The 23,754-nt window shown below is 46.7% G+C and overlaps 1 protein-coding gene across 1 annotated transcript in view; it reads right to left on the bottom strand.

Moving 5' to 3' along the window:
* The window catches only part of LOC105819612 (neuron navigator 1), a 103,752-nt gene that overhangs the window by 27,871 nt on the left and 52,127 nt on the right, over window positions 1-23,754 (bottom strand). The window contains exons 3-13 of the mRNA XM_012655896.1: window positions 18,628-18,766; window positions 17,886-18,183; window positions 15,878-16,571; window positions 14,916-15,359; window positions 14,314-14,355; window positions 13,396-13,544; window positions 11,456-11,626; window positions 10,311-10,363; window positions 9,358-9,435; window positions 6,314-6,397; window positions 5,946-6,057 (exon numbers count right to left, since the gene is read on the bottom strand). Of these exons, the coding sequence (XP_012511350.1) occupies window positions 5,946-6,057; window positions 6,314-6,397; window positions 9,358-9,435; window positions 10,311-10,363; window positions 11,456-11,626; window positions 13,396-13,544; window positions 14,314-14,355; window positions 14,916-15,359; window positions 15,878-16,571; window positions 17,886-18,183; window positions 18,628-18,766 (2,264 nt within the window). The remainder of the gene's footprint in view (window positions 1-5,945; window positions 6,058-6,313; window positions 6,398-9,357; window positions 9,436-10,310; window positions 10,364-11,455; window positions 11,627-13,395; window positions 13,545-14,313; window positions 14,356-14,915; window positions 15,360-15,877; window positions 16,572-17,885; window positions 18,184-18,627; window positions 18,767-23,754) is intronic.

Genomic DNA, 23,754 nt, shown 5'->3' with positions numbered 1-23,754 from the left:
AAGTGGCACAACGTCATGAACTCACCTTAAATAGGTCTGAGAAGGACTTCACTAAAGCCAGCCCTCTATGGTTTTACAGAGACATCAACCTACCATTTTTCATGATTTTTCCAGCAATACTTGGCTACCTAGTGGTCCAAGGCCAGGAATAACTAGCCATGTCCCCTGCGTTTAACCTGCACAAGCATCAGTTTTCTCATCTGATGGGCAGAAAATTTCCTCAGCTTTCTGAGGAGGTTTGTGACAGCACAAAATGATCCACTTTTCTATAACAGAGAAGGGAAGGGTTAACAAAGGAGATGTCTGAGTTTGGAAAGAAGTTCTTCAGCTGGGAACACTGGGAAGAGTAGGCAGGGCTGGAGAACAGAGACATGCAAAGGCACTGTGCAGGGACCTGCCTTTGCTCCAAGGAACTGCGGGCAGTCTGGGATGGAAGCGGGACAGAAAGAGGCGAGGGTGAAGTTCAGGCTCAGCCGTATTAGGGAGAGCTCTGAACGCCTTTGAAAGGAAAGGTGCCTTTGTGCCACAGGCAGTGGGCAGCAGAGATTCTGAAGCAGGGGCTAATAGCATAAGATTTGCAAAACTCTTTTTATTTTGAAATACTTAACAGATTCACAGGAAATTGCAAAGAAATATACAGAGAGACCCTCTGTACCTTTAACCCGGTCTCCTCTAAGAGGTTATCATCTTGCATAATTGTAGGATGATGCCAGATGATTTTTTAAAATAGAGCTTACTGTATGAATAACGAGAAAGACAAAGTGGAGGGAAACTAGACTAGAGGCAGGGACAAGTTAGGTGGCTCTGTGCAGCTGTTCTCCTGGAAACAAGACGTTAAACGAAGGAGATGTGGGTGGTATTCGGTTATTTTGCTCACTCTCTCCATGACCAGAAACGGGTCTTTAGACCCTTATTTTCCCCTGATACTCCAGGGAAAACAAGATCCTCGGATCTGATGATGGAACTACCAAAGCTCATATGGCATATGGAAAATTCTTTATTCAATGATCATCAAACCAAGCTTATGATATTACAGAGTAATTCAGTTATATTAAAAAGTATGTAAGATTCTCAAGAGAATATGCTGAGTCGAAGTAAAAAATTTTTCATGTGCATAAAAATGCGTATGTGTATCCATATATGCTTGCCTGTATATACGCAGATAATTATTTCTGGAAAGATTTATAATCACTATCAGCAGTATTTAACCTCTGGGGAGTGGAATGTGGAGGGGTAATTCAGGGAGAGGGATTTTATATTTTGCCACATACCCTTTTGTATGTAGTTTATCGCCACGTCTGGCAAACATTTCCTGTCAAGGGCCAGATGCTGAATAGTTCAGGCTTTGTGGCCACACGGTCTGTCACAACTACTTAGCTCCGCTGCTGCAGCATTAAAAGCATTAAGTCATATCATTTACATATAGACAATATGTAAATTAATGAATGTGGCTGTGTGCCAATAAATCTTTATATGAAAACAGGTGGTGACCCAGATTCGGCTGATGGACTATGGTTTGCCAATCTCTACTTTACATTTCTCCCCTGAACATTATTGTTTTTATGATAAAAATAGTTTAGTTGAAATTTGTTAATTAAAAACAAAATGAAGGGTAGCAGAATAAGTGCATATCTGTCTATCAGCAGTTATCTGGAGGTTTTGATTAGTTGGGAGACTATCAATTAAATTTTAAAAAATACACGTTACAGTACTATTAAGAGCAAAGGATATGTTATAGAATCAAATAATCTTCAAAAAGTCAGGAAATCTTTTGTGAGTTTTGAATTTTGTACCATGTACATTTATTGCCTATTTACAAATAAAATAAAATAAAAATAAAACAGAGTTAGGCGTCATTGCTTAAGCATTAGCTCTTACAATGCTCCTAGACATCCTCCTGACCAAGTTGAGCCTGACCAAGTTGACCAACATGAACTGAGGATGACATGAAAACTCAAAGCAAAAAGCCACAATTTGTTCATTCAGCAAATATGTATCTGAAGAGCAAAGTCTCCTTGGGAAACTAGAAATAGCTGAATATCACAGATCCATCACTTATGAACTGTGTTTGTGCAAGTTACTTATTTTCTCTGGTCTTAGTCTCCTCATCTATACAAGATACTTTACTGGGTTGTTAATGGGAATAACTGAATTAACATAAATAAAATGCTTAGAAAAGTATCTAGCATACAGCAAGTGCTCAATAAATACTGGCTGATATTATTATCATAGATGGAATAGAGTGTGCGAGAGGAGAATGCCAGAGGAGAACCGATAGAAGATGAGGCTAGAAAGAAAGGCATGCCCTAGAGCAGCAGGATAGTATGCCATGCTAAAGGGTTTGGAATGTATCCTTTTATCCTTTAACTTGTTCTTCTGAAATGTTTCAAACACACAGAAAAACTTAAAGCACAGTGCAATGGACACCCATAGGCCTTCCACCTAATTCAACAATTGTTACTATTTTGTTATATTTCCACGCTTTCTCTCCTCCCCCCAACATTTTCTTGAATATTTGAAAATAAATTGCAGAAGACATGGCATTTTACCACTAAATACTTCAGAATGCACCTTCTGAGAAAATAAGGACATTCTCCCACACTATTATTATCACACCTAAGAAAACTAACAGTAATTCTTTTCATGTAATAGTCAAATTGGAATGATTTCTGATCTTAACTGACATAATTGGATTACTCTAAGGGAAGCAGAAAGGAAGGAGGGGAGCAAGGCCAGACCAATTAGGAAATTATTGCAATAATCCAGGAGAAGAACGATGAAAACCTGGGCCAGAGTAATGATGATACAGAGGAGGGTAGAATTGAGATCTATATAGGAGGCAGAAGTAACTTATACAGGGTGCAATGGTGAGTAGTCAAAAATGACTCTCACATTAGTGGCTTGGGTTACCAGGCAGATGATAATACCTGAGATGGGCAAAACTGTAGAAAGGGTTGGTTTGTGTAAAGTGGGGTGGAGGGCATGACTTTTAATTTTGGACATGTTAAGTTAGAGATATCTATGAGGTCAACTAAATGAAAACATCCAAAAGTGGCTGGAAATAGAGGTCTGGAGCCTGATCTGGATAGAAATACAGATTAAGATGAGATTGTAAAAATGATCGAGCTAATGAATGAGCTTAGCAAGTTTCCGGGATAAAGATCAATACAAAAAATTAATTGTATTTCCATACACTAGTAATGAATAACCCAACAAGGAAATTAAGAAAACAATTCCATTTACAAGAGCATCAAAAAATAAGTTTAGTGAAAGCAATGCAAGACCTGAATGCTGAAAACAGCAAAATATCACTGAAAGAAATGAAAGAATATTTAAATAAAGGCATCCTCTTCATGGATTGGAAGACTTAATCTTGTTAAGAGGCAATACTCTTCAAACTGATATACAGATTCAGGGTAATCCCTATCAAAATTACAGCTGTCTTTTTTGCAGAGATTGACAAACTAATCCTAAAATTCATTTGGAAATGCAAAGGGCACAGAGTAGCCAAAAACAATCTTGGAAAAGAACAGAGTTCTCAGTTTCAAAACTTACTACAGAGCTACAGTAATCAAGACAGTGTGGTACTACTGGCTAAGGAGAGACATACAGATGAATGGAACAGAACTCAGAGTCCAGAAATAAACCCATCCATTTATGGTCAATTGATTTCCTAAATGGTGCCAAGACAATTCAGTGGAGAAAAATAGGCATTTCAACAAATGGTGCTGGGACAAGCGGATAGCCACATGTAAAAGAATGAAGTTGGACCCCCTACCTCACACCATACATAAAAATTTACTCAAAATGGAACAAAGATCCAAAAGTATAAAAACTTTTAGAAGGAAACATAGTAGTAAATCTTCATGACCTTGGATTAAGCAATAGTTTCTCAACTATAATGCCTAAAGCGCAAGCAACCAAAGGAAAAAAAGATAAATTATACTTCATCAAAATGGAAAACTTTTGTTCTTCAAAGGATACTTTCAAGAAAGTGAAAAGGAAAACCACAGAATGGGAGAAAATATTTGCCAATCATATATTTGATAAGGGTCTAGTATCCAGAATATATAAGGAACTCTTAAAGCTAAACAATAAAAGACAAATACTCTGATGAAAAAATGGGCCAAGAGGCCAGGTGTGGTGGCTCACGCCTGTAATCTTAGCACTCTGGGAGGCCGAGGCAGGAGGATTGCCTGAGCTCAGGAGTTTGAGACCAGCGTGATCAAGTGCGAGGCTCTTTCTCTACAAAAAATAGCTGGGTGTGGTGGCATGTACCTGTAGTCCCAGCTACTCTGGGAGGCCAAGGCAGGAAGGATCACTTGATCCCAGGAGATGGAGGTTGCCGTGAGCTATAATGATGTCACTGCACTCTAGCCAGGGCGACAGAGCCAGACTCTATCTCAAAAAATAAAAAAAAAAAGGGCCAAGGGTGTGAACAGACATTTCCTCATTAAGACATACAGATAGCAAATAAGCACATGAAAAGATGCTTGACATCCTTAGACATGTCTTTTCTTTTCTTTTCTTTTTTTTGTTTTTGAGACAGGAGTCTCGCTGCTGCTCAGGCTGGTCTCGAACTCCTGGCTTCAAGCAATCTTCCCTCCTCGGCCTCCCAGACTGCTAGGATTACAGGCGTGAGCCACTGTGCCTGGCAGGGAGGCATTTTTTGAGTACCTATCATGTGCCTGGCATTGTGGTCAATGTCCACATATATTCACTGATTGAATACAACGAATTTCTGGTTAGGTGTTATTATCTCCGCTTTACATAAGTCAAGTAAGTACTAAAAATTTTAAGTTGGGTTTTGGAAAAATGGGGGTCACTTGTGAGGCTAGTGACAGTGGCTTTGGCAGGTGATGATGACAGAAGCATAATTATAGTGAAGTGAGGGGTAAAAGGGAGGCGGAAAGGGGGGCTGACCGTGAAGGAAGGAGAGAGATAAGGTTATGCTTAGAAAGAACACAGGTGGATGTACTTCCCCCTTCAAGACAGAAGAGATTTCGCAGGTTTATAAGCAGGGGAGGAGTGAACGGAGAACCAGGGGTTGGAGAGGTGGAAGAGAGAGTGTGTGTGTGTGGAGGGGCCTAATTGCTAGGGGAGCAGCCCAAAGCGTTAGATAAGGGCCAGAAGGGACAGCTCCTTCTTACAAACTAGAAGATAAATAAGTAAGGATTGGGTGAATACGAACTGAGGGAGTGGGGAAAAGTCAACGGAGTTCTCACTAGACGATCTTCAGTTTCTTAACCGAGGAGGGGACAAAGGCCATGTTCAGAGTGAGGCAGGTCAGTGGTGGGATGAGGGGCTTGAGAAAGATGAAGAAAGTTGGGAACTGCTGATAGAGGAATGAAAAAGAAAAGGGACTATGGACAGCTAAGAGGACAGCCAAGCCACCCCGAGGGCCTGCCTGGAGTTAGAGATCGCAGGTTGTCGTGGCATCAGACTGCCACTCGTTTTGACTTCCCGTAGCAAAGCCTGAGTGGTTGCCAAGCGCCACGGCTAATTTGCCCTTTGGGCCCAGTGTAGCCACGTGGACTTTGGCTGTCTCGTTTGCAGAGTAGACTGCATCCCCCTGGAGAACTGAAGTGAGGGTCAAACAGGATTACGTGTATGTGTGTGGACACACGGCACATTGGTATGAAGATGTAAAGTGCTGTTTCAATGTTTGCCTTTGACAGCGCTTTGGCTCTGACCCAAAGGTTGGGGAGGGGCCCCTGGGGATCGCAGGGCTCCTGTATTTACCGTCATGCTCTGGGATGGTGGGGTCGTGCCCCTGGCGCTCCTCACTGACCAGTGCAGACACCACACTAAAGGGCACCTAAGGGCCCTCGCTTTCTAGAAGTTTGATACAGGGCCTGACATACTGTAGGCCCAGATACAAATCTGCAGTGATCTTCCTTTCACCCCGTTGCTGTTCTCTGTCAGACTGTGGCTGGATGTACTACCTTTGGGTGTGGTTTCGGAGGCATTAAGGGCTCCCTGAATGACTGCCTGGGCCTCAGAGTTCTTTTTCTTCAGAAAGTCTATGGTTTCTCGCAAATCCAGCAGCTCAGTGTCCTAAGAGAGAAACGAAAATAACGTCATTAGTTGGGATTAGCAGGAGCACTTACGATGTAGGAGGCTGGCAGTGGGCTAGGAGCGGGGATCCTCCCAAACTTGACCGAGAAGGGCAGAGAACTAGGACAAGGAAGATGTGTGCAAAGTACCGAGGGGGAGGCTGAGGAGCGGGGGTGCCGCGAGGGCAGGAGAACCTGGCGCTCCCCAGCGAGAACCCCGGCTGCACCCGTGCCCCCCGCCCCGGGCTCACTCTCACCTTCTCCTCCGCGGTCTCCGCCAGGTGCCGCAGGCGGGAGGTCATGTTCACCAGGCTCTGCTCGAAGGCAGCCACCAGATTAGCCTGAGACAAACACATGAAGAGGCTCCTAAGTGGCTGGGGGAAAGGAAACAACTGACAACGGGAAGTCGTTTTAACTAGTTTTCTGTGCCTCCGAGCTGACCAATGCCAGCAAACCTCTTGATGGTTTTAAAATAGTGACTTCCCTGAGCAGACAAGTGGGATTCCACAACACTTTCCGGCAGGAATCAGCTTCTTGAATAAGGAAGCCAGTGTGAGGGTAGGGCATGTTTTTGGAGGCTCCTGGGGGCTTGAGATCTAGCACCTGTCATCTATCAGAGGGGGGACTGTGCCTCTACTCCACGCGTGCAGTATGTGGGTGGCGGGCTTGGTTGGAAGGCCGTGCCACTGGGGTCACTGCTATTGTTTGGGTTTAACTCCTTCAACGTGGGCTGCCCAATAACCCCCAGTGGAAACCGTTGGGTACATCCCTTCCAGCCCTGCTCCAGGTGGCCCTCTGTTGCTGAACTCATTCTTGCTTTGGAGCTGCTCCCCGTTCCTGGTTTCTTCGGGCTCTACTTTGCAGGGCTGGAGAGGAGCAGCTCCCGAAAGCTCGGGGGCAGTCCACGGTGTGGCCACTAGGTGTCAGGTCTGCTTCACGAGCCGTGAAGGACGCCGAAGGGCTCTCTGGATAACCAGCAGGCTGGAAAGGTGCAGCGAAGCCGAGGCCACTTGGAGCACGGCTTGAACTCTAGCTGGCCAAGTGGCTGCGAGATGTCTAGGCAAGGTGAAGGGAGTGAGGGGCTAGAGAGGAGAGCACTTGGGGGTGGAGAAACAGCCATTGTCGGAGCGTCTGAGTGAGCTGGTGACCCGATCACGAAGTGATGGACAGATTCTGGGCAGCTCCCTCACCCAGCGCTCCAGGACGTCTGGGACACTCTCACTGTTCCTGCTGCCCATGGTCCTCCCTCTCTGCCGGGTCAACTCGACTTTTCACTCACTGCGCCAAGTGCCTCAGGGTGGAGGCAATCCCGCCAGCTCCCTCTGAGCCTCCTCTTCTACTTTCACTATAAATCTGTCCGGACCCGGGCTCCGTAGCAGGTACCGGTCATGACCTGAGCAGTTTCACTTCACCTACTGGACAGGGAACTTGTCTTCTTGGCCTCAGGTCTCCTCATGTTTGCTTCTCTCCATCCCCACGTGTCTGTGCACAGACCGCCTGCAGTCCTTGGAAATCTACTCCCGAGAGCACTGAGAACCCACGTGCTTTCCTGTGTTGCCTTTTCTCACCTGGGGCGTCCTCTTGCGCTGGCTAGGTTTCCTCCCCTCTCTGCTACATTTCCTCTCCCTCCCGTGAACCTTCCCGCAATCCCCTCTGCAGACTCGGGTGCGTGGAAGGCCTCAGGGCTCAGCGGTGGCGCTGCAGCGAGGCTAGCGTGTGAGCGGGTGACATACTCCGGACCCCTCCCGTGCAGGGCTGCGCCCTCAGCTTCAGTAGCTAGGAGGTTCCGTGGAACATGACAGAAGTTTGGTTGAGAATCGGGGGATCCTGAAGGGAGCTGTGGAGCCTTCCCAGAGTCCTGACATCACATCTCCTGCTTGAGGGCAGGGTTCTGACCCTCAGCAAAAATCTGCCTTTAAGGTTGAGAAGCCACCGCGTCTGGGTGTTTAGTTTATTCTCGCTTAGCCGAATGGAACTTCCTGTTCTAAGAAAAATCACCCTCTAAATTCATTTGCTTGGCTCTGGCCCAGCCTTGACAGCACGATGGCTGACAGACTGCAGTGTAAGTGAATCAGACATAATAATGTTCTCGGCCTCCCTGGCGCCTCTCCCCCCAGCATCGCCCAGACGCGAATTTCCTGGGGTAAGCAGGACGTGACCCAGGCAACTGGCCTTGGTGGCTATGGCACAAGGGAGAGGAAAGATGGTTCTTGTTTATGCTACAACTCTTATGGGTCCCCAAGAGTGGAAAAAAGTGCTAGATATGAGCTTCAAACAAACTGCTAAGTACATAACTTATGAACTGTGGGTTTGGGAAAAGAGAATAAAGAACACAACCAGTGTGGTGAGGGAACTGCTGCTGAAATAGATTGGAAACACGCAAAATCTTGGTGGCGCTTCTTCTACCTAATTCCAAGGGATAGACCCCAGGCCTGACAGCTGGGTTCCCCAGAGAGGAAGAGCAGAGAGAAAACCAGAAACTGCTGCGGAAATTGCAGACACGGTTACTTGTGTGCAAACACTTGGAAAGCTCCTGCAGATCCGGCTCAGCTGTTGTTTACAGCTTTGGGGGGAAAAGGGCTCTTATGTTCTCTGTTTGCAACTCAGTCGCAGGGAAACGACCATAGCCTAGTTGGAGGAGGTGGCTTTATTTCTCCCCATCTCCCAGAGTAGAAAAACTAAGGCCTAAAGAAAGAGACTCATTCTAAGTGGATGTACTGAGGGCAGTCTGAGTGCAGAAATGAAGAACTCTGTCTCTTAACCTAAAGCTCAGATGGTTTCTGCCAACTGCCCAAGGAGACTACTAGGAAAAGGCAGTTGGGAATGAAGGAGTTCGGTTTCTAGGTAGTGCTGTGGTCACCAGACAGAATTCTAATGACCAATTTTGTGCCTGCCCAATGACGTGGCATGAACAGAGCCATGAACACACCCAGGGGGGTGGAAAAGGGCTCTATAATTATAATCCGTAACTACTTTTGTCTGTGGCCAGCAGCAAGGTTGTTTCCACCTCCATGCAGGACCACTGATCATCAATCCTCTTTTCTCTCTGGGGAGTTCAAAGACCATCAGACATGAACTCATCCATACCTATTAATTAGAGTGCAGGCAAAACAGTTCCTTACAAGAATTGAGGCTCGGAGAAGGGGAAGGACAATCCTCAAATCCTCTACTGTAGAGCTGTGAGGAGGACCCACTCCCTTGGAGTCTAACCCCAGGGGATACTTTATCAGATAATTTTCCTTCTTGGGCTGAACTTTGGCCCAAATGACGACCTGGGTCTTTCCCTACTTCACGCACTCACATTGGCAGAAAGCTGAGACGTCAGGGTGGCCACTTTTTCCTGGGACGATTCCAGTTCCCTACGAAGTTTCCGGATTTGCTGTGAAAGGAAGAGAAATACAAACTACTGGTGGCAAAAGACACAGAAGATCTGGAAGGAAAACGGGGTGTAGTGGCGTTAACAAGCAGAGACGAAGGCTTCTGCACCCTACCTCGGACTGCATCCTCTCCTCAGCCTGAAGCAGGGAGCACAGAGGAGAGAGAGAGAGAAAGGAAGCAGTTACTATGGAGGGAGGAAGCCAGTCCCAGTGGCAGGGGAGAGAGCGTGCGGGAGCGTGACGCGGAGGTGCAGAAAGGCTGAAACTCTCGTTTCCTGGCCCTGGCTCCTCGTGAGACTCAGCTCAGATCTATACTAGGGTTTCAATAAAAGATTGCTCTGGAGCTCATCTCCAGCCAACTTAGTCACTGCCAAGAAGGCTAGGAAATGAAACTTCGGTCGGTCTGAAAACTATTTTTGCCAGCAACTTGGAGTGAAGACTTAGGGGCAAAACGAATCTAAGAATCAAGGAATACCTAATAGCCAAATGCTGCGGCCGGTGCCCCACAATGAACACTTGGTCAATCCTGTACACTGTTAGGGCTCTGGAACCTTAGAAACCTACTCATCTCACTTGCCACAAATGCTTCCCACTTGCCATGGCACGGAAAGGGCTCTTTAACAAGGGGATTCTCCGTGTTTCAAAGCAGGGGTTGCTCAGGAGTTGGTGGTAAGACCAGAAGGACCACTGAGGACCCGAGGCACCCAGCTGAGTGCTCCAAGCTCTAGGCACCTTCCCCAGGCCCCACCCCAGATCTATAAGGTGTCAGGAAGAGATGGCGGTGTCCCATCCCCCACCCAGTTACCCAACCAGGGGAGGTTCTAGAGAGCACGGAATGGGGGGAACGTGATGGGGGAAGAGAAGTTAATGCTCTTACTGAGGAGTAAGTGGAGGAGGCACTGGAGGCCAGGGACAGCACTGAGCCATGAACTGAAAGAGAAGGAGAAAACAAAGAGTTAACCGAGGGTTCCAGAGACAAGGGGTTCCTGGGAAGAGCCCTAAGGCAGGAGTTTGGATTCTGATTCTGGAGGGCATCTGGAGCCAACGGAAAGAACAGAACAGGGAGCCCAACTGGTATCACGGCAGCCCAAAGCAGGCGGGTATCTGCCGAGGAGACGCAGCCCGAGTGGAGAGAGCCTCCTCTTTCAGCCTGCTTTCCCTGGCAGCCTGGGGATGGCACTGCCTTGCTCAGGGGCACGGGGTTTTGGAGAGGGAGAGGAGGTTTCCAAGGATGGTCGTCATCTTATCGTCCCAGTCAGGAGAGTACTTTAGCTGCAGAAGAGGGGAGTTCCTCATCAGAGCTGCTCAGAACAAACACTGCAATTCTCCCTGCCCCTCTCCTCTCAGCACTGGGGGACTCGCCTGGGATCTTGGGGAGCATTCAGATGAAAACAATATTTAAGTGAGGAATACTCGTTCTAATTATTCAATCAAGCCTACGGAGAGAACTGAAGCACGCCTGCAAAGGAATGCTCCTGGAATGAGCATCTGGAAAACAATAACAGGAGATCTGATCTGCCATAAGCCTGGTCCTCCAGCTCTGATCAACACTAACACCCAGATCACCACCGACCATCAGATGGCCCTCCCCGAGGCTAATCTTTGGAACATTCTTGAAAGAGGAATGAGATGCCTAATTCTTTGTAAGGATTTAAGAGCTACGTCCTTTTATCTTTTCATATATCATGAGAGACTGTGGGGAGGAAAGACTACCGCTAGAATGAGCAGGAGAGAAGCTGCGGTTTTCAGAGCATCCTGAGGGGCACCATTTAACCTTCCATGCTCGAGTTCCCTCCCCCAGCCCCAGTGACAGATGCTCCATCCCAAAGGCCCAGTGCTCGACGGTGCCACCCAAGGTTTCTGGGCCCCCAGACCCTTCAAAGATATGGGAAGAAAGAACTGAAATGGCCCAACTCGATGTTCTGTGAATCATATACGTGTGTCTGGGGGTGGCGGTGGTGGTGGGTGAGGGGACCCAGCAGAGCCGGAATGAGCGTGAACCGCGCTGGCATGAAGTCTCACCATCGTCCGTGGGGTCTCGGAAGGATCCTGACCGAATCATCCCCTTGGGTCTCTCGGCCAGGGACAGGGTGCTCCCCATTTGGGAGCCGCTGTACAGCTCGAAGGCCGCCTCGTGGGTGGGGATGCTGTTGGAGCGGGTGATTCTTGGCGTGGTGGCCGCAGTGGGACTCACTGGAAGGACAGAGGGAAGGGGGACGGGAGAGGGAGGGGAGGGCAGGAAAAGAGGCAGGGTCATCAGCTCTCCGGTCCCTTGGCGGGTGGAGCGGCGGGAGCATGAGAGGCGAACGGGAGAGGGCAGGAGAGGAGGGGCGGTGGGCAGTGGGAGTGTGCGACCAGCGTGTGGTCAGGAGCGGGGTCCCTCCTGGGGCGGGGGTGGTCAGGCCCTGACGGAGAAGGACCCTGCTGGCTGGAGAGAAGACGTCCCTCAGCCCTGCCTGCCTCAGAGTCACTGCTTTTGAAGGTCAGGCTGGGGGCCTGGCAGCTTTTCCGAAACCTTCACATCACCTGGATGTGTGATGAAAATGGAACACAGCTGGCAGCTCAGGAGGACTGAGGATTCAGACCAAGACTCAGACCCCGATGATGAAAAAGAACCAGCTACAGAAGGGGGCTCGGCATTATGGAAGGGAGTGTCTCCCGACAAAGCAGTGTCGCTCTAGGTTACTGGGTCGGCCCTAAAGCATCAAGAAACATGGCCCTCTTTGCCTAGCCATCTCCTGGCTTGAGGGCAGACAGAGTGGGTGGAGTATCAGGCGAACCCCGTTAACCTGCAGAACTCCTCCCCCTTCGCCCTTGCTGGGATCACAGCCTTTCAGGGTTCAGGCCCACGTGGAGCTGCTTGTCCCGTCTTCTGCCTCCACACAGGCAGGGGGATGTCTAATCTGTCAGTACGGACCTGTGCGGGAGATTCCACACCTCTCCGTGCCCTCGCCAGACCCGCCCTCGCCAGACCCTCGTTCTGCAGCAGACATGCACGTCTCCTTGCTCGGTGCTCCGTGGAGACGGAGAACGAGCTGGTCCCATCCTTCATTTAACAGCCCTTCGGAGGCCAGGTGACCCTTCCCTCCTGGGCAAAATGACCCTAATTCCTAGTCTTTCCTCAAATTCCCCACAGTCATCGCATGGGCATGTTATAGGTCCTTGTCTTTTATTAACTGCTCCCTTTCACTCAGCTGAAAGAAGAGATGGATTTGGGGAGATACGGCAAGCAAGCGACAGGCCTATCCCAGGCACTGTCCTAAAGCGGCTCCGATGAGGCCAGTCATGGCCTGCCGCTTCCCAGAACCGGCTAGTGTGCGTCTGTGCTAGGGCCGGGCCCTCTCCCGAAGCTTCTTCCCCTCCCTGTCTCTGAATCATGAGTCACTTCCGTCTTTCCTAGCTTTCCCTTCTCCTCAGGCTTTAGCTAGGGTGTGGCCAGGAAACATCTTAGTCAGCTCTGTCTTCAGGGCTAGGATGGCCCAGGCCCAGCCAGAGCAGTCGGGGAATCTGGACTTCTCGGAGTTTGGAGGCAGATCCCATCCTTTGCAATCAACAACCTTTCCCTCCTTCCTCCCCACCAGCCTGGCATTTCGGTGTTGCCCTTTCACTAGCTGGCCCTGGTAGCTCTGGGTGTGGTGGCTTCTTTCTGGCAGCCCAAGGTGCCTGCTCACTACACTGGTTTGATCTCCGGGCTTCAGTGTATGGCTTTTCCACGTCACCATTCAGACTCGCTGATGCTGTAAGGATGCTACAACTTGTGCCCAAGGGCAGCTTTTCAGTTCAAGATCTTGGAGCACTTCCCTCCAATATTATTTTGGGTGGATAAACTGAGGCACTGTGAAGCAACCCAATATGACGTGAGTCAAATATGAGATGAAACCCCAAACCCACCTGCCTTGCCTCACCCTGCAAGGCGACCCCTGCTTCATCCCACGCCACAGTGAGTGACTGAAAGCACTGACCTACGTTGGTGAGCTGGCCCTTCGCGCTCAAGGACATGGAGAGTGCGGGGGGAGAAGGCAGCTCTGACTGGTCGTCGGACTCGGGCAGCCCACCAATGGTGTGGGAGTGTCGCCTCTCCTTGGTCTCCTCCTGGGACTGAAGCTGATACCTGCAGGAGGCAGCAGAAGGACTCAGTCTGGGCAACCACACAGAGCGGCCAGGGGTTGAGTTGGTGTGGAGGACATCTGAGCTAGGCCAGGGCCTGGAGACTGTGAAAGCAGGACAAGGAGAAGAGGGAGCAGTCAGGGCTGCCTAAGGAGGGAGCAGGAGGGGTGACTCAGCATCCTCTCCCAGACCATGAGCAGGGTGTGGAAGGACCAGCGGGCATTCCCACGAGGGCTCCTGGGGGTTGGGGGGGGCAGAAATGACGGAGGAGGCATTAGAACTTCTTCCCTGGAGCTCAGGACAGAGCGTTAGCATTCTACGTGAGAGCTTTCAAGTTGCAGGGGTCACCCCCTGACTGAACAACTCAATGCTGTCGTATGAGTGGAGGACCAGGGATGTCCTGCCCCTTGCCCACATCTGAGTGACCTTCGAGGCAGGCTGTTTTTCCCCATACTTTGAGGGAGGAAAATTACAGAGATGAAGTTCAGCCAGGATTGGGATAACACAGGCTGATACAGGTAAGTGTATGGGTCCCATGTGCAAACTTGCTCCTGCTCTGTCACCAGAGAAAGAACACTGGCTGTAAAAGTTGACTCACATGGTACTAAGCGTGGGCAGGGTGCCAGGTGGTATTTGTACAGGACCACATGCAAATGATTCAGTTAAAAGGGTCACTAAATTCACAACTGGAGCCTGGGACAGGTCAAGTTATGATTTTTCATATAGACCAGAAGCCACAGGGATAGAGAAGAAAAAACACACTTAAGGGTTACCTGAGCCCTTTCTTGGGAAGAGTGTTCCGATCTCGCTGATTACTGTGGAAACAAAGAGAGAAGTGTCTGGGTCCATCTCAGAAACTGGAGTTTGGGACCATCAATGTGAAGGCTGCAGACCCTGGACCCAAGACATCAAACTATAAGCCCCTTTATCTATATAAACAAAATAAAGAGACAGCCACAGCCTGCTTCTTGGCTTACCATTTGGGAAATTTATCTGAAATGTTAAATGTTTTTTCTCTGATTAGGAACTTAAAAGATCATATTATGGTTGGTGAAAACTAGGATGTGATATAATAGAAACGAGTCTGGACCAGGAAGCAAAAGCTTGGGTGACAGGTTAAACTAATCATGAGATCTGGGATAAGTCCTTTAACTTCTTCGTGCACTGGTTTCCCCATTTACAAGGTGAGAATAATAATTTAAAAACAAAACTGCAAACATCCTACCTATCCCCACGGAGTTGTGAAGCAAACGAAATTACTTAATATATTATATGTGAAAAAATTTCAAAAGTCACAAAGTGGCAACAAAATATAGGACAGTACTGCTTAATGGCAGGCTCAGGCTCAGGCTCAGCTCCGTCCCCATCCACCTACCTGTCCAACTGCCCAGTTCTGGGGCTTCCGCTCCAGGGCAGCTCTTCCGTCTCTTCTTCTTGGGGAGCAGCAGAGACAGCAGGTGGCGTGGGGATGGGAGCACTGCTGGGGAAGGCACTGGGCAGGCTCATTGGCATCTGCAGGGACTCCATGCTCCTGTGCAGGCCTGAGAGTTTGGGGTACATGCGGGTCTCCTTTGGGACACTGAAACCACTCATTAGCTCCAGGCCCTGGGAGAAGCTGGCTGAGTTAATATTGAGGATAGGTGCTGGACTGGGGGTGAAGCAAGAAGGGAGAGGGGCCCCCGTTGCTGAGCTTGTAGCATGCAGATCTGGGACCTTTGAAGCGTGGGTGTCGCTGGACGATGGTAGATCCAGACTGTTGGAGTTGACCTTGTCTAGATTGGCTAGTGAGGGTGGCTTGACAAAGCTCTTAGCTGTGGCCCTGAGAGAAGTGAAGATAAAACAAAATATTCAGAATAACAGAATTACAAAAAGAGAGGCAGGTGGGATCTTAAAGAAATCCTTGTCCAGTTTTGTTTTCTGGTTATATGCTAAGTGCAGAGGCTTATCCTAATGCTGCTGTGAAATGCAGGGGAAGGGAATCCGGAACCCTACCTGGGGCACCTTTAGTCTTAACAAGGGAGACAGCGTATACACGTGGGAGACACAAGCGAATTTATGCAAATGGTATATGTGTGTAAATAAATAGTAAAACCACCCATACGTGTGCTGAAGACGGGTTAAGGGCTGATCAGGGAATAGTACAAACAAGGTAAGGTTTGAGCACAGTTTTGAAAGAGGGAGAAGAAGCTTGGCATACAGGGGACAGCGGGGAAAGACTCATGCAAAGGCCTAGAGACAGGAGTGGACAGTCCATGCCTCACCTAGTCCAAGGGGGGCAGGGACATGCGAAAGAATGACAGAGCAGACAGACAGGAGGAAGCTGCCCAGTTTGGGTACCTGAGAGGGGTTGGTGGCAGCTCTGCCAACTTGGTGGCTGGGGGGTGGCTTGCTTGGTTCTTGGGAGTGCTTTCCGGGGAGCCAATGCTCTTCAGGGAGATGTTGTCGGAGTCCAGGGCCACTGCCTTGGCTTTGGCCTTCTCCTTCTCCCGATCTGTCTGATTGACAGGGGCTGGGGTGGTCCGCCCACCGGCTACCTTGGAAGGCTCCTTCAGTCTGGAGGGCGTAAGGCCTCCCTGCTTGGTGCTGAGGAGACTGGGGTCAATGCTGCTGCTAACGGGGCGAGGTCCGCCCCGCCCACCGGTCACGCTCATGGAACTGGACTTGGCTGGCCGGGGCAGGCTGCGATACTGGATGTTGGAACGGGCCCCAGGAGCCAGGAATCCCGGCTCTGCGCTGTTGGACACATCCAAGCTGGTCTTGCGTCCATTCACCGGCTTGACAGGGATGCCCGAGGACTTCTGGATCTTGCTGAGAGTGGCTGAACCACCAGTCTGCATGACGGTCGCTGTGCCTGTGGCAGGAGGTGGCTTCTTGTAGCCAAAGGACCCTGAGGTGGAGGGGCGAGCGATGCCCGAGGGGGGCTTCTTAGCTTCACTCAGGCGATCCCGGCCGGCATCGGAAGAGGAGCGCTGCAGCCCGGTATTCTTCACTGCAAGCTTAGCCTTGTCGGTAGCTTTGCCTTCAGGTTTGCCTACAGGAGGGCAGGAAATGAGGTAAGAGTAGCTGAAACTGACCAATACCTTAAAAATCCTTTTCTTTCCCTCCACGGGAGAAGGGAACATTTGTCACAATGTATTGTTAAATTTTAGAGGCCAAAATATGGGCAAGCAGGTACCAGCTAGGCTGATAAAGTTTCTTGCCAGAAGGACTCTGGGTAGGAGGGGTGGAGAGGCCAGGATTTTGTTTTGTTGTTGTTTTTTTTTTTTTTTTTTTGTTCCTGCTCCCAGAGTAGGATGGTACATTTTGGTTAAAATGGCAGAAGCAACCATAAAGATGATCAAGAACATCCATCTAAAAATTGGTTAAGGAATAGAAAAAAAGAAGGGGCAGCAAATGGAATAGACTATGGCCATATCTACTGGTAACCAGATACTAGAGGGAGATGTTGGTTAAGGCTAAAGGTTACTCAAGGGGCCAACTTTGGGAGCACTATAATTCTCTTGCTGTAGCCACTTTATTTATTTTCTTAGGACCTTCCTGGGATGTCAAGAAAGTATCTTATAAAGATAAGAACGTGGACTGACCATCTTGGGAGAGGAAAAAAAGAAACCAATGGAAAGTGTTTGAAGGGAGGTCAAACCAGTCTCTGAACAAATCATACTCTCTCCTCTACCTCTTATTAGCTGTGTGATTTTGGTCCAGCCACTTAACAACCTCTTTGAGTTCCTTTTCTTTTTCATTGAAACTCTGGTTTATGAAGTTCCTAAATCAGAGGCATCAGGAGATGTTTTTAAAATGCAGATTCTAAAGAGAATCCATCTAGACCTAATAAATGAGAATTTTGAAAATGGCATCTTGAAATTTGCATTTTTAACAGTCTGCCCTGTGATTCTTACACAAGCCAAATTTTAAAATCTCCGATACACAACATTCACTCCTTTAACAGGTGTATCTGTTTTAGTACCTGTGATGTCTATTTTACTACAGCACCTACATAACAAATAGATGAGTGTGGTATCTTTTGTGAAATGTCCAAGATGAACACCCAGTAAAAATACTGTTTCCTGAGCATGGCAAGGCAGTGGCTTATACAAACATGTATTATTTTTAAAGAAACCCAGAGCTACCCAACTCTTTTGAGTTTCTATGTCCACGTCTGTAAAATGAAGATAGTAATACCCATCTTTCCTAACTCACGGGACTGTCCTGCAGACCAGATAAGATAATGTATGTTAAAGCACTATGCAAATGTTTGCTGCCATCCTATGGACTAATGACCATAAAGAAGGGAAGCAACCAAAGAAAACGGTCTTTGCCCTTGCCCCATCCTTTACTCCAGGCTCACCTGCCACTTTGAGGGCACTCTGGGCTGTGTGAGTGATGGGGGAGGTGACAGCCACTGGTGGGGTCTTGCCCTTCTTCAGGGAACCAGGGTGTCCCAGGCTGATGGGCTTTTTCAGTTCTCCACCCTTGGATGAATCATCACAGCTCTCGGGCCGCTCTCTCCGCCACTTAGAAGTCCCAGGTTCCATCTTCAGGCTACCACTGTCGTACTCTAGCTTTTTGGGGGCCTTCTCCTCTGATTCACTAAACCAGCTCAGCCCACTTTCTGCCAGAGATCGCTTCTCTGAGTCTGTGCGTAGCTAAAGAGAAGAAAAAAAGGCAGAGTGAGACACTCATGTGGGGATGCGGGAATGGATAGCCGCGGGGATTTATTTTGGTTAGTACATGGCTTTGCTCATCCCAGAGTATTAAGTCAACCCAGGGTTTCTACCTAGCGTTCCAGACAGCAGCTATCATATATATCTCTGGGTTTCTTTTTCTTCTCCAGTTGGAAGAGCTCTCACATGTGTCACTCCAGATTGATGTGGGCACTAAGTATAGACGCTAAGACAACATCTAATGTCTTGGGTGACTGTTTGGTAGCCTTAACATTTGTTTTTGTTTTGTTTTGTTGCCAGCTCTGAAAGAACTTGGCCACAGGCCTATGAGAACCAATGCCATGGGGCAGGTTTGTATGTGCAAGTCATACACACGCAGTGCCCAGGTTGCCCTGTGGTGGCCTGGGTGTGTGCAAACTCACGTACCACTATTGTAGAGTTTCTGCGAGAAGCAGTGGGAGTAGTTGGGAGGGAGTTGAGTGAGGAGCTGGCATTGAATTCTTCCGAGCTGAGGTTGTCCGAGGCATCGCTGAGCCCACTGCTGATGGAGCTACTCTCATCCCAGCTACAGGTCGAGAGAGATAAAGGTTAGCAGTTAAAACAGAAGCCAAGGCAAAGAATAAATTTTTCATACTGATGGAAGAATAGCTCTACATCAGTGTATAGACTGGCCAAAAGAAGAAAGCTTGAGGGTTTGTCCTGCGTTTGCCAGTATTTCAAAGTGTGACTTGAATTTCCTTGTAATTTGGTGATGTTCTTTTATAAAAGGAAGAGACTGTCTTTATCTGGCAAGGGAAGGTGTTATATCTCCTTAACAGAGATATAACAGAAAGGTATATTATAAAAACAGGATAATTTTTGGATCAATCTAATTATACAAACCAATTTCCTCTCCTAAAATTCTTAAAATTATCATATGTTTGTTCATTCTTAAAATTACCATATGTTTGCTCATTTTTAGATGTTTTCTTCAGGTATTCCCCCACCCCTTTTCTAAAAATTTCCATAGCTGGTAACAAGACCCAGGAAGAAGATTTCTCTTTTCTAGAACCCCCTTGACTTATCATTTCTCATTGTTCACCTGTTCATACAGTTCACCCTAACCTGGGATCAGGCCCTGGTGCTAAACAGCATGTTTTGCTCTTCTGGTAAATGAACCAAACTTAAGGCACTGTGACCAAGCAGAGGTACCAAATGTGTGCTGAATAGTTTCCTTTCTCTGTCAGTTGCTTGGAATATCAGATTTGTGGTATCGGGGGACAAACTGTTGTTAAACATCTGTATCTGTAAACATCTGCATTTGAGAACCCTTGCTCATGTACTAAGTGAACTTACTACAGCCTCTGTATCTTTGTAGCTTGGGCTCTACAATATTCCCTTGGCTGTTCATTTTTGCGTTTAACAAGTTTCACAGTCAGAAAGCTTGTTCTTAACACTGAAACCAGACAGCTTCCTCTACCATTTATATTATTAATAATTTCCTCTTGTTCTATCCTTATTTGCTATCCACATGTTTCTTATTGATCACACTCATTCTTTTCTAAGCTCAAATTCTGTCTTGTATAATCTTTCTTCAAAGCTCTCATTTTCCAAGTCTTTCACAATGTCTTCTGGACCCTAAAAAGTTCTTCAGATTTTACTGGAGTTTTACTGCCTAAAAGTTCCGTAAGACTGCTATACACGAGTATCTGTTTGTGCCTGTAGGGATTAAGCTCCAAATCCTTGCATCTGTGTTCAGAGCGGGTTTGTTTATTAGCTTTGCGTGTGTGCAAGGACTAAGGAGGCTGAAGATATTTTTGTGTGAATTAGCTGGTATCTGAAAAATTTTTCCTTTTTGATTTATTCTGAGTTTCGTGTCATGGAACAAAAATCAGACATACAAGTCATCTAAGTGCTTGGCCCAGGTTTCAGCTGGCCTCCCTCTAATTCATGTGCTGGGAATAGGAAAGTGGGTGGTTTGGACATTTGGCTTGTTGCTCTGTAGTGATTTATCCAAATACATTGAGAAAGAGCAAAGAAAGCATGGGGATTAGAACACACTACGGAGTTATTTAAATTTTATTACTATGAAATACAGCCATTATTAAATGACAGCCAACCTTTTCCCCCCTCCCCCTCCTGACATATATTAAATCTCACATTTATCCTGGGCTAAGCTAGCACACCCCCCATTTTATAGATAAAGAATACTGAGGAAAAAAATCACTGCTGGTTTTATGATCCTATCAGCTCTTCTGGGTCAAGATAAGATCTCTGGCAAGCAAGCAAACAAACTATTCACAGCATGTTCTCTAGGTCAAAGACAGAGGAAGCCTGTAGCACTGAATCTTTCATCTGAGATTAATTATTGGTAATCAAGGTCTTGGAGCAAAGAGAGCTCTTATGGAATGGCCCTTGCAAAAAGAGGACTGCTGCACTCCAGAAATCCAGAAGAAACCTTCCTTGGCCCCACATGTATGAAAAGCCTAACACCAAAGTGGAGGACGCGGCTTATCTTCTAGGAGAGAGCTTAGAGAAGTTCTCCCTGCCCAAATGACATTCCCTCCCAAGCTCTTTTCTTACAGTGAGAAAGCATAAGCTTAAATTAACCTGGGAAGGTTGGCTAGAGGATATAAAGATTTCTTAGCAAAAGGTGAGTTAGGGACCTTACTGAGCCCTTTGAAGTTCATGAACTTCAGTTCTGGGAAAGTTTCTCAAATTATTAGCAAGTTCTGAACAAAAGGAAAATTCTGTTGTCATTGGAGGTGCTCCATTGGAGAGGGCCTATTTTCTTTCTTAAAAAAAATTACAAAGGAATACATGCTATAGTGAAGATTCGAATATTACATAAAAATATGAAGTAAAAAGGAAAGATGCCACTTTTCTGCCTTCCCATGTTTACTTCTAAGGTAACCACTGTTAACAGTTTCTTGTGCTTCCTTCAAAAATATCCCTGTGCGTAATCTCTGTCTTCCAGCCATTTGCTCAACGGCTGACATCATGGGATCAGACGTATCATCCTGAAGATTCTCTTTACCTGACTTAAATTGGAAACTCAGTCTTCCTCTTTGTTGGTTCACACCCTTGTTTTAGTGAAGTATTTCTTCCAGTAGGTTCCTGGAAAAGGATGCTTTGGAAGTAAACTTTGTAAGATCTTACATGTCATAAAATGTCTTTCTTCTATCTTTACATGTAAAATTTTGGCTAGGAGAATTCTAAACTGAAAATAATTTCCTTTCAGACTCTAAAGGCATTGTTGCTTTTAGTCCATTGTCTAGCTTCTATTGTTGCAATTATGACTCCTGGTCCTTAGAAGGAGACCCATTTCTTTGTTTCTTTTCTGGAACTTTTAGCATCTTCTTAGTGCTCTGAAGTATCATTAATAATGTGCCTTTGTGTGGGGCTATTTTTATCCATTGAGTTGGGTACCTCACTCGACCCTTTGAATCTAGAAGCTCATGACCTTCAGCTCTGGGAAATTTTCTCAGATTATTTTTTTGATGATTTTCTCCTCTTGATTTTTCAGTTTTCTCTTCTAGAATGTCTGTTAATCAGTTAACAGATTATTAAGCTGATGCGCTGATTTTCCTCTCATTTTCCAGCACCTTTTTCTTTTCTTTTTTTTTTTGCTCTACTTTACAGGCAGTGGTCTTAATTTTATCTTTTAGCCCTCTACTTCTATTAAGTTTTTCATTTCTTCTATCATATTTTTAATTTCCAGGGGTTCTTTTTTTAAATAACATATCATTCTTTCTTTCAAGGATACAATTTCTTCTCTCAACTCTCAGAGACATTCATTCACTTGTTCATCTGGAGGGGCAGGTTTCCAATCTTCTTGCATACTTTTTGCTCATATGGAAGACTGGGACACTCACTTTACATTATTTGCAACTTAAAGTGAGTTCCCTCTGGGCACAAAGGGTAGGACTTGTCAACTACAGCTTCAGTATAGGGAGATGTGATTGGACTGATTGATTTAAGTTTTTTCTTGTGGGTTGGTAGGGTTTCCTAGAGATGAATCTTCCAAACTCCAGCTTAAAGCACGTAAGATCGGAGTTTTAAGAGCTGAGTTGGACAAGGAGCCTAGAGGTTTTAACATTCGGTGTGCAAAGTTTCACTTGTTCCCCACCCTTTTCAAAATCTATGCCCTCTCTTGTGCCAGGAGTCCACCAGTCCAGAGACCACGTGTTTTACTCTCCAGAAAATAAGTGTCCTGTCTTCTGTTGATAAAGGGAAATGGCAGTTCCTTTTCTGGAAGCAGGTGGGGGAGAGGATCTGAGAGTCTGTTTCTTAAATAAATTTTCAATCAGTCCTCCTATTTTCAGATTTACCTCCTCCTCCACTAAAGGTACCTGATGCCACCAGTGACTAAGCTTTTTGAGGGTTCTGGGGTGCAAACAGCATTGCTGCCCAGCCTCCCCCACTGCTGGCTTAGGATTCGGTTCACACTGGCCGTCCTGATTTCCAGCATCCCAAAATCTCGTTGCTATTGTATTATCTCTTCCTTCTCCTATTCTTTGTCCTTGTGGTTTTATAACTTAAGGGGGGGGGGACCTTTATTATTATTTTATTCGTGTAGTAGTTGTGAAATATATTAATCTATATTTTTTTGCAGCAAAATAGCCCTAAAGGACACCTAACAGAACTTGTTCTTTTGGATAAGATGTCTTGGTGGGTAGCCTTGGGGTGGAGTGAGGGGACATTAGCTTTGGAGTCCCCGTCATCAAATCAGGCAGAGGCAGAAGGAAACATCTAGATGGTCTTTTTTTTTTTGAAGACTCAAGAGCTGTGGGAGAAAAAAGCTGGATGGACAATATATGATTGCTTACGGCGTACAAAAGTCTTCACAAGAGTCTGCAGAGTTTATCGAGTGTAGTAAGTCAGAGTACTACAAAGCATCGTGAGTGCCTCCTAAGCATTAAGACAGCAGGGAGAAAGGAAGGCAGCCTAAATACCGTACCACAAAGAATAAAGTAAAGAGGAGGAAGGGCTCAGAGTTACGGACAGCGACTGCACCTGTGGTTTGGCAGGAAGAATTTCTCTGCTCACTCTAAGCTGGACTTTGCTATCTCCCTCTTATTTCTCTTCAAATTTGTTTCTCACATAGATCTCAGGCAGAGAAAAGAGAGTTGGGCAGCAACAAGCTAGGCCTAAACTCACCAGGGCATGAATACAACAGAGAACACAGAGACCTTAATATCCCTCTATGATCTAATCTATTGATAAATCCAAACAACCAGTAACAGGCAACTGATGTATTACAGAAGTTGTGTAAAAGTTTTTATTCTTGGAGAGTTATTAAGAACAATGACCTTGAATCACTTTCATCTACCCTCAGAATAAAGAAGAAATGAGTCTGAATAAGCTTATGAGAGATGAAGTCAGATATCAACGGGACAGTGAATATGAAGACCCTTGCCAACGGATATTTCTAGAGTGCTAGAACAGATTATAGAGGTGAATGAAAGAATTTTCTACACAGGACACTTATTACTTCATTTACTGTCCTTATAGCCCCCAATCCACCCTTCAGAACTTAGACTCCTCTTTCCCTATTTCCACTAAAAGCATCAC

This window comes from Propithecus coquereli, unplaced genomic scaffold (genome assembly GCF_000956105.1).
Source record: "Propithecus coquereli isolate 6110/MARCELLA unplaced genomic scaffold, Pcoq_1.0 Scaffold491, whole genome shotgun sequence".
Taxonomy (NCBI): Eukaryota; Metazoa; Chordata; class Mammalia; order Primates; family Indriidae; genus Propithecus; species Propithecus coquereli.
The sequence above is the reverse complement of the archived record's forward strand: the minus strand, read 5'-3'. Positions and strand labels throughout refer to the sequence as shown.